This window comes from Symphodus melops (genome assembly GCF_947650265.1).
Source record: "Symphodus melops genome assembly, chromosome: 2".
NCBI lineage: Eukaryota > Metazoa > Chordata > Actinopteri > Labriformes > Labridae > Symphodus > Symphodus melops.
The window spans coordinates 25,971,357-25,982,054 of record NC_136692.1 but is presented as its reverse complement, the minus strand read 5'-3'; the positions used below and the strand labels follow the sequence as shown (position 1 = coordinate 25,982,054).

The window sequence follows — 10,698 nt, the reverse complement described above, 5'->3', positions numbered from 1 at the left end:
TGAGCTTCAATAATGCATTAGCTTGGCAGAAGAAGTTAGACAACGGGGTCTCAAGTATTTCAGTCTTAAAAGGAGAAAAGAGGACATTTTAGTTTCCTGGAACTCAATTTTGAAAGTGGACGGAGAAAAACGCAATACGCTTCTCTAACTAAAACACGAAAAGTTCTCTGTGCACGTTTAAAGGGATTCCTCAGGATGAGTTGTTGAATGTGTCAGGTGTTGTTGTACAGAAAGATTTATTCTAATCCCATTACTCTGAAGGAGTCTGTATAGATAGAGAAGCTTACACAGCAGTGTGTAATACACACACGCACACATCACAGGATTTTGTACATAGTGGACTTTATATAGACTGGCTTTACAGGTCTTCTCATGAAGCTGCAGTTAACATCGACATAGACCATCTGTCATGGTCAGTTGAGTCCATCCTCTTAAAGCTGAGTGCACACAGAACCAGGTCCGAGGTGTCACTAGTGAGCAGCCTCAGCTGCAGCCTCACTCTGATCCTGCTGCTCTTTCCTCTTCATGGCCTCGATCACCGCCATCTCCTTGGCCTCCTTCTTTTGGTTCCTGGCCTCAAACTGCAGCCTGGAAACAAGCAGAGGACAGCAATCAACCAGAGGTGAAACATTTGAATTGGACAGAGAGTTTATTTAAGAATGGAGGCGTGTTCCTGACCTGTTTTCAATGATTCTCTGGACAATGTCATCAGTGGTGAGATTATTCCCATTATCAATTGTCCTGAATATCCCCCTCTTCTTTGGCTCCTGAGGGAAGAACACCAATACTTTGATCAAGAGAACTCAAGGCGAAAGTCCCCTCTATCCTTTGTGATGAAGGTCTTAATAGATGGACCAAAGAAGGAATGTAAAGACTGAAGGTTCGGGGTGTCAAAATAAACCTGATGTGATAACCAGACTTAATGATGGGAGGGCATCGGTCTGCAGAGCACTGCATCAGAAATAATGCAACATGAACGAGCTGATCAGTCCTCTGAGCTCGTTCTGCGTACTCTGCTCAACGTCTTTCATCTAAAAAAAACTCTTACGTTGACCCTTTCCCCTTTAAAGAGAATAACTTTGCTATAAGAAGCAATTATTCATTCATGATCATTTAAGTATGTTCCCCCAGCAGCAAGACACATCTCAGGAACAGCAGAGCTAGACAATGTAAAGGTAAAACTAGCACCGCAGCACTTAAACATATGAAACACTTTTCATCTGACAACTCGGCAAAGTCTCTGGTTACCATGGCAACAACAGCCCCTCTTATTTCTGGGCCTTACAACTGTACCGTGCTTACGACAGGGTTAAAACATGTGACTTATTCTAGTTAACTTCTATTGGATATCAATTTAAGAAGAAAGACAAACCAGAACAGTGAGATGCAGAGCGAGTTCTCATAATGATGCTCAAATGTCATGCAGACTTCATGTTTACAATCACGGAGAAAATAAAGAAGACAAAGTCTAAACTGTTTATGTTATTATCACAAAACCTTAGTGTTCTTTTTAGTGTCAAGTCTTGTCAACGAGATTTACACACCTACGGAAGACTGTAAAACACACACATGATTGTAAACATGTAGGTTATGTTGTAGCATGAAGACAATCAAACAATAAAAATTTAAACAACTATAAAGTTGACACTTCTGTGATGGTAATGGGCAGCAACTGAAGGAGTGTCAGAGATGTGGTCCAGGAGAGGTCATGAAGGTCAGGGATCTTTTTCAGGGCCAGGGAGAGTTAAACAACTCTTTTGAAAGTTGAACTGACCAGAACTCTTGTTCAGGTACAGTGCTGGAAAAAAAAAGAAACAGAACCTGGATAGAGAGGGGAGCCTGTACTCACAGCGTAAGGGTCTGAGGCATCCTTGTCTGGAAACACTTCTGTCTTGCCGTGACACACCAGGTCCACCTGCACAGTAATACAAGCACACCCAGTTCAACCACCAATCATGTACAGGGTTTTATATATATATATATATATATATATATATATATATATATATATATATATGACATTATTGTTCATCTACATTATTCTCACCTGACTGTTTTAACTTTTCACACGTAGTTCTTTAGAGGCTCACAGATAAACTGGTGTCTGCGCTTAGTTTTTCCAGAACACAACGACTCCTCATCAGATCATAACATAACTTATCAAGACTCGACGAAAAGAGGCTCTTTAAGCAGCAACAATGTGAGTAACATGTCAACAACAATGTGTTGGTTACATGCTGCACGTCTGCAACTTCACTGTGTATTCAAGTAGAGCTTTTCCCTTCCGTCCACAAGGGGTCTCTATATGTTCCACTTTGGGCCCTTTTGTTGCTGCATTCTGCATAAACAATGTTTTTACATTAAGGCCAAGTCCTGTTTTAAAAACTGAGAAGATTTTGAGCTGGTTTTACAATTTGAATTTGAATTCATTCCACCACTAACTTACTGCTCACGTAGGATTTTGATTTGAATGAAAATGTGCTGGTTGTCTTTTTTAATACAGAGTAAGTCTTTTAAGAAGCTTCCTTGCTGTCTTTCCTCGTGTTAACATTCATCCTCAAAGTCAAACTGAAGCCTGCCTCTGGGTGAAAGAGCTCCGGTGTGGGAAACTACATCTGCACAAAATAAACTACATACAGAGAGAGAGAGAGAGACGAGCGACTCGATCACTGATCCACCCCAAAGACAGAGCTCAGCACATCTGTGACCTGGTTTCTTTCATGCCTTCTACAACACTTTGCTCAGCTGTTGCTGTTTTTAAATGTGACTTGGCTTGTGATCAGTGGAGTTTGTACAACATCATTTGAAATGTTTAAGTGAATTTTTTTTGTGAACTATTTTTGTGCCTTCCCTAAATCTTTAAATTTAAAGAAGAAAAAAAAACCTTTTAAGAAACAGAAGTCAAGTCTTCAAATGTAATTCACCTTGAAGTGATCCAACAGGTCTTTGCCCACCGCATAGGGCGCTCCAATCACCACCTCTGACACGTACTATACGGACACAGACGAGAGCAATACAAGTATAGTAGATCACATGTTTATTTCTGTGATGATTCTGTTTTTCATGCTTCATTAATGCAGTACATGGGTGCACACACACACACACACACACACACACACACACACACACACACACACACACACACACACACACACACACACACACACACACACACACACACACACACACACACACACACACACACACACACACACACACACACACACACACAGTGGACAGAGACCAGAGTTGTTCAGATAGCTGAGCAGCAGGAATCGACGAAACAGAGCCAAGTTCAGGCTCCAGTGCTGTGAGCATGCATGTTAGAAAAACATCCAACTGTGCTAAATGTTTAACAGACTGTGAGGACTCACCCTACAGGCCAGCACACTCAGCGTCCTCTCGTGAACGTTCATGATTGGATAGTTCTTCCCCTTGTACCGATTCACTTCCTGAGGAGGATGAGGAGTTTATCAACATTTGACCTCTTGAATAAGCAGAAGGGTTAAATGATTGTCTCAGCAACTTATATTCTTTGCCAATTAAAAGTGCAAACAATTCAGAAGGACTTCTTTCTCGTCAACAATAAAAAAAAAGTGAACTTGTTTCAAATGTTCCAGTTGTGATTGATCTTTTCTGAGATGTGTGTGTATGTGTGTGTGTGTGTTTGAGCCTGTAATGTACCTGGTCAAAGTGTAGTCCTACGATGACGTAGGGCCTCTCCGCCTGCTTATAGACCATCTCTAAAAAGTCGACATGGCCGATGTCTGCAAGGAATATGTGGTCAAGGTAAAAACAACTAAATGTAGCAAATAAAAATCTTCACAAGTGTTCATAGCTCTGATGTGTTCATTTCTGCACGGTGAGGATACGGAAGAGGTCGAATGCCCCGGCCACATAGATGATGGTGTCTCCGGGCTGAGGCTCTTTTCCTGAGGCGAACTGGATGATCTTCTGGGACGTCTGGAGGAACTGAGACACTCCTGTCCATGGACTGTGGCCTTTAGGACCCTTTAGCCAAAGAAAAGACAAACAGCTTCGAACCAAGAACAAGTCATGAAGGCCAGCTGTGGGTGCATTCACAGTTTTGTTTTAATGTCTGCTTTAGGATGGAGTTTACTCTACCAACACTGAAAGTGTTGCACCAGCTATGAGATAAATTCAAACAGACAGAAGTTACAACTCAAGTCTTACAACTAGCTCCTGGTAGGTGTAAAGTCCACACGGTTGTCAGGGTGAATCTTTTTGAAAGATGAGGGATGAGGAGGAGTGGCGGACAGACTGAATCCTTAAGAAATGAATGATGACTTTGTTTTGTACTCCTGCTTTTGTTTTTAATGAGCAGAGCCAGAATTCCACACGCCCAATCAGAGTGACGTTAAATTACCTTAAGTTGTTGGGGGCGCCGGTGGCCTAGCGGTTAGAGTGTCAACCTCATGTACAGAGGCTTAACTCCTCGAAAGCGGGTGGCATGGGATCGATTCCGCCCTGTGGCTCCATGTCGTTCCCCACGCTCTCTCTCTCTCTCAGTTTCTGACTCTATCCACTCTGTCCTATCTCTAGAATAAAGGCATAAAAAGCCCAAAAATAAACCGTAAAAAAGATATGACTTGATGTTGTTACTGAAGATTTCACCACTTGTTGTTGCTGTTGATATTCTACACTGACTGTTAAAGGGATTGGGCTGAAGTTATCACTTAATCAGAATGCTTCCTCATACTTCAACACTGTAATAAACCCTGATTGGTCACATGAAGTTGACAACATTTTGGTCGGATCGGACGTTAGGCTCTCCTACGTAAGATACACCTTACGTCTCCAAGGTGTAACCAAACAGTGACACAACTTCAGTTACACACTAACTAGATTAAACTTTGCACCATCGTTTTAGACGGAGCTTATAAAGTGCTGGTGCAACAGGCCACAGTTCAATTAGTTCCACCAGAATCAGATATCTTTTGTCATGAAGTTAATTTACAAGGTTTGAGTTCAATAAAAGTGCTACTTACTTTCCCAAAGTTGTCTGTATGCTGCTGGTAATCTGGGTTATCCTGCACGGATGAGTAAGGGGGGAAAACATGAGAAACAATCAAACTCAGAACTTGTCATCCACTTAATAATGTGTACACACACACACACACACACACACCTCCTTTACAGACTGTTGCATACATCAGGACTCGCTGCAGCTACATGTGCAGCAGTAATATTTGTGGAAATATAATGAAGCACACAAGAATACCTTCATAATAATATGACACATCCATCTTTTCCTGCAAAGCTGCTATTATTATTATTATTATTATTACAGTATTTGGTATAAAGGCAGCTTAGCTCACCATGTTGCTGTGATGGGCTTTGGTCATGAGGAGCATCCGTCCCACCAGGTCGGTGGTGGAGACGCCCTGTGTGCGTTTACATTCCCGGTAACGGCCCTCACGCTTCACCTCTTCATACGTGTCCTTACCATCGACTGTCAGTGTGATGTCATCTGCTCAAACAAAAAACACTGATGTTGCTCCATGATCACATTTGTTGGCTTGTTCTTATCTGTGTGTGTGTGCGTGTGTGTGTGTGCGTGTGTCGGTGGAGGGCAGGAGTCAAAGACCGGCCCTCTGCTGGCTCACCTCCGTGCACGCAGAAGTCACAGTTGTATTTGTCCAGAGTCTCCAGCGTGGTGACGTACGGGGCTCCTTCTACTATCTCGTCCACCCACTTAATGGCCCGCACCATCTTGTAGCGTTCTTCTTGAGTGAAGACTGGGGGGCCCTTGTGCTTGGAGATCTCAGCTTTGAGTGAAGGAAAAAGTGATCTTTTGTTAATGACTGGCACCTTATCAACATCTGGATTGACCCTGAATAACAGCTTTTTTTATAAAGCAGATGTTCCACTCACTTTCTCTCGAGTTTCATTTCTGTTTCCAACGACAGCATATTTAACATAAAAGCTACATTATTATTTAAACATCACTTTTTCTGTGCATGCCTTTTACAGCTAGCTTTTAGTGTAGCAGGACTGTTTGTGTTTCTATTATGGGGACTAAACATCATGGTGGCATAAATAAAGTCTTTACATTGGGATCATTCAAGATGTGAGATTCTGACTTTCAAAGCATGAGACGCTGCTCTGATTGGTTAACATGCCATGAGCTTATAGAGAAGTCAAATGGAAAGTAACTGTATTTTACTTCATTATATGACAGACATATTATTAACTGTTTAGCTGTTTATCAGATGCGACAAATAAAAAGGAGGGCAGTGAACATTTGTGAAGAATGCAGATGTTACATTGATGTGTCATTTTATGGTGTTGAATTACTACAGTGCACATTAATCAACAGATCAGTGTCTGTGTAGAGATTTTGGATCAGGCCGTCAAAACAATTTTGAAAAAAAAAAAAAAAAGTAAGTCAGAGTTTGTTAAAAAAAAAAAAGAAAAAAAGAAAAGTGGATTTGAAAAAGCAGAAACTGCGGTCCAGTTTCTCCTCGTGTGGTCGCTGTATGAAGCAGTCAGACAGAGCGTCCAGGTCACAGCCACGGAGCCACACGAGGATCTAATGAGACTTTTAGCACAATGTACATTCAGACGCTCAGTGTGTCAATGATTACAACCTTTGAAGACAAACGGGAAGTTCACTTCATTTTGTTATTATATTTTGTAATTATTTTTGCATGTTGATATGTGACTTAACAAGAAATAAAATCATTGTTAAATGTTTAAGATGTTAAATTATTGTTAATTGTTTTGTTCTTTAATTTGAAATGTGCTGAAGTGAGCACATCAGGATGGTTGTTTGTGTTTAGCTGATTTACCGTCTGTATGCACGCCGACTATGAGGTAATCTCCCATGCCTTTGGCCTGCCGCAGCTGGTTGGAGTGACCGTAGTGAACCATGTCATAACTGTGGAGACAGAGAGAAGAAACAATGAGCTCATCAGAGAGAGAACAACGGACACTGTTGATGTCTGAATGCTCAAACGACACTGGGTTTTTAGTCTTTCCTTATCACCACTTGAATCCCTTCTCACTGAGACCCTTTAGTTTAGAGAACAATCAAGCATTTTAAACCCTTCAACACAGAGAGAGTTTTACTACTGTGGTTAATAATGCTAAAGTTTACTGAGAGAAAGGTAATGTCCAGAGTAACCACAGGTAGGATGTGATCCTGTTTATTTGCTTTCTGTTATTCAGTAACTTCTGTACTTAATGTTTGTACTGTCGTGACTTTTTAAAGATGGAAGTTCATGTGTTTTTTTTTCTCAGATTAAAAAACTAAAACAACAAAACAATTAAACCCCAAATCAGGTCATTTTGGTTCAATGAATACAGAGAACATTCTTCTCTTTTTCGTCGTAGAAGAGATGTTCCTCCCCTCCTGTAAAGTTTGTTCAGGTTTTAAATAAAGACGTCTTTTTGTTGAGTGCTCTGCAGCTTTACATTTTAAAATAAGTCAGGACGTTACAGTTTCTGCCAGAGCTGAGCAGCGGGCGGAGTGGAGCTCTTTAATCCTTGTTCAAATTTGAGTACTACCTCACTAAGATGACTGATGTGGGGCTGACAGGAAACAAACACAGAGTCCATTTCCTTGACTCCATTCTCCCTGTGATGCAGAGATTAACAGCTCCATTACTCAGACCTGTGAACCCCTATTTCACCATTATGTTTACACAATATAAACAACTGCTGAGACCCCCCTATATAATTATCTCCTCTGTCTGTCACTGTGCTCACAGTGTGCAGACCTCTCCTCTATAATGACATTACCGTAAGCTGTGAGTGTGACTGTCTTCAGCGTAATCCCCCGACATCCCTCACCTGGACGGGATCAGCTGGACACGTTGGTCACAGATTTCCTTCACCTAGTCTTCTTGTTTAGTGTGATGAACATTTAGATCGGAGTTTATGATGATCTTATAGTTTCAGGACATTTAGAGTGATGGAGAAAAAAAAGAGTAAACACAGCTAAGTGCTCCCTTTATTTACTGGTTTGCTTCGGGGTTGTTCTCTTTAAGACAAAACCACTGTCACAGTATTTCTGTCTAAAGTGAAAAGGAATGAAGGCACATAATAATAAAAGATTTATTTTTTTTCAACCCTCACCTATGGTTGTGAGTTATGGGTAGTGACTGAAAGAATAAGAGTGTGGATACAAGCGTCTGAAATGAGTTTCCTGCGGGGGCTGGCTGGGCTCAGTCTTAAGAGAGTGGAGCAGCTACTCCTTCGCATTAAAAGGAGCCAAATGACGTGGTTTGGGCATCTGATTAGGATGCTTCCTGGACGCCTCCGTTTGGAGGTTTTCCAGTCACACCCAACTGGGGGAAGACCTGGGGTAGACCTACAGTTCACTGGAGAGGTTCTATATCCTGTCTAGCCTGGGAACTCCTTAGAATCCCCCAGGAGGAGCTGGAAAACTTTTCTGGGGAGAGGGGAGTCTGGGTTGACTTACTGTGCTCGCTACCACTGCAACCCAACCTTAGATAAGTGGAAGAAAATGGATGGATGGATTTTTTTACAGATTCCCTAATTTGGTATGACGCTCAAATGTTTTTTTTCCCCTAAACCCACAAAGAGTAAAAAGTGGGGCGTCAACGCCTGAAATAAATACATAAGCTGTGATATTTATTATAATATAATAAATATAATAATAATGTAATATATAATTTCTCTCCCATCTCACAGGATTTCATCGATCATACAACGTCTCACCTCTGCACTCTTCTGACCCAATAAAAAGAGGGAACCCCATGTCCACTACAACAACATCCTGCTTCTCATCACCATGAACGACATGTGCACTATGCTGGTTATTTATAACCACCAGTCCACCACATGAGAAGAGTAAAATGTCAGGTCAGCTATCAGCAACTGTCCACTCAACAGACCACTTTCCCTCTGCAGCCAAACAAGAAAGGAATGAACAGCATGTTTAAAGTCAGCGATGTGTTCAGCTGCAGCTCCATCATGAGTGGATCACGGTCTTTCCATCAAAGTGAAAATCAAAGTTTACAACAAGAAAATGACAAGACATGAGTGTCTTACTTAGAAGTGTCAGTCACAACCAACACAGAGATGCCTTTGTCATATCAAGATCAAGATAAACTTTATAACGCCCCAAAGGGACATATATCTTGGACTCTGTCCTGCAGGAACATATTAGCATGCTGCACAGCCTACACATCCTACATTACCCATAATTCAGAATATGAACGGACACGGGCACAAATGAATGTTTGTAGCGGTTCAGCTGAGGGCCTTAAATCCAGAGACTAAAAGCTGTCTGATAACAGACTGCTCATAGACGGTTTGAAGAGACAGATGTTTTTTGACAGCCATGACTTTTAATTTCACAGACAGTAAATAAACGTCATTGAATAGAAACAAAATAATGTTGATACCCAAGACAAACATGGGCACCTGTAGCATCGTGTATGCTGCATACCCTTCAAAGGACCCTGCTCCACAGTCTGTTTCCGGTGGAGATATATGGTTGTATATACTTTAATATATCCTCCAGAACCTACAGACAGGACCGTATCTCCATTTCACTCCATCACAGACAACCTAATATCGAGTATGTGACGGCAGCAGCTGTACTACATGATCGCTGTGGCTTTGTTGTTGTTTTGTTTTAAGTATTAACATTTTAGAATTTGAAAAACACATTACAGTACGAACCTGATTTAAGATAAGCTACTGGAGCAGAACAAAAACATGACTACTGTTGTTAATATAATATATAAAAAGGTCATTAAGGGCGTCAGGGGTGAAGAAATAGTAAAACTCCTGTTGCTTAGTAACAAACTGCTAATGCACGTTAGTTAGCTAGCATTAGCAACCCCCCCCCTCCCTCCATTTGTGTGACATTATGGTCACGTGTGTTTTACAAACTCCGAGGAGAGTTTATTAAAAAGCTGCAGAGACAAGTGTCCGTCACAGAGACTCACCAGCCGTCACACCACAGCCGAACCACCCTCTTCCTTTTCTCCGGGCTGCTCACACTACGGTCGGCGGCTTCATCCCGTTGCTCGCTGCTGGAGCAGTGACCGTTTTTAATCATGTCGAAATACTTAAGATAAAACCAAAAGTTAAAAAAAAGACGTTTATTTTAAAAGGACGCCTTCTTGTCCGTGTCCACTTCTGACCAGGCCAGAGAGTGACACAATATTTACAGTCTGAATGACACTGACCGGCCAACGCCTCCGTGCTCCGAGAGCTCACGCACATACGTCACACTACGTCACACCCGGCTTTTTTTTAAATCAACTTTATTTATAAAATGACAATCCACTCATAAATCATGTACTAAACAGGTTGTTAAATTAATCACGAGTTAAAGCAACACCTTTGATTCTTCTTAATTGTTGGGGAAGAAGAAGAGCATCAGGCTGCATCTGATCGGATCACCTTATAGGAACAATCAGTGTGAAAGAAATCATTCAGCCTATTATCAGGCTGTTAGAGATTACACAGAAGTTCTGTCAAGTGTGCAATACAAAAACTACCGATAATTAAAACTGTAATAATAAAATTGCTTCACACGTATTAAAATCAGAAACACTTTATTGCCTCACAAAAAATAGTTTTTTTGATTGTGAAATAAACGTCACATCCAGTTTGACCTCTGGTTTAGCTATAAGGAATACTACAAACTGGTTTTCAATGCCTATTCTGGCTCTGGAAATTGATATTTTCCCACTG

At 41.3% G+C, this 10,698-nt stretch overlaps 1 protein-coding gene across 2 annotated transcripts; it reads right to left on the bottom strand.

Annotated features, from left to right (window-relative positions):
- Window positions 1–325: 325 nt before the first annotated feature.
- On the bottom strand, window positions 326–10,239 carry pcyt2 (phosphate cytidylyltransferase 2, ethanolamine). Of its 2 annotated transcripts, none has more exons than XM_079337345.1 (12): window positions 9,945–10,239; window positions 6,813–6,901; window positions 5,628–5,789; window positions 5,340–5,491; window positions 5,010–5,051; window positions 3,873–4,011; window positions 3,685–3,767; window positions 3,375–3,452; window positions 2,925–2,990; window positions 1,850–1,915; window positions 679–767; window positions 326–588 (listed from the first exon to the last, which is right to left on the bottom strand). In XM_079337345.1, exons 1-12 carry the CDS (start codon window positions 10,055–10,057, stop codon window positions 471–473), a joined length of 1,197 nt encoding a protein of 398 aa, XP_079193471.1. In that variant the 5' UTR covers window positions 10,058–10,239; the 3' UTR covers window positions 326–470. The 2 variants fall into 2 exon arrangements, with proteins under 2 accessions (XP_079193471.1, XP_079193472.1); XM_079337346.1 differs by lacking the exon at window positions 9,945–10,239 and adding an exon at window positions 7,765–8,078.
- Between the last annotated feature and the right edge of the window lie 459 nt (window positions 10,240–10,698).

Bases quoted from the DNA above. Each gene is read 5' to 3' on its own strand.
- pcyt2 (XM_079337345.1), bottom strand. From the start codon at position 10,057: ATGATTAAAAACGGTCACTGCTCCAGCAGCGAGCAACGGGATGAAGCC. The intron at 2,991-3,374 runs GTGAGTCCTCAC...GTGTCCGTATAG, and splicing joins TGAGTGTGCTGGCCTGTAGG to TACGTGTCAGAGGTGGTGAT. The intron at 1,916-2,924 runs GTGAATTACATT...ATTACTGTGCAG, and splicing joins ACCTGTTGGATCACTTCAAG to GTGGACCTGGTGTGTCACGG.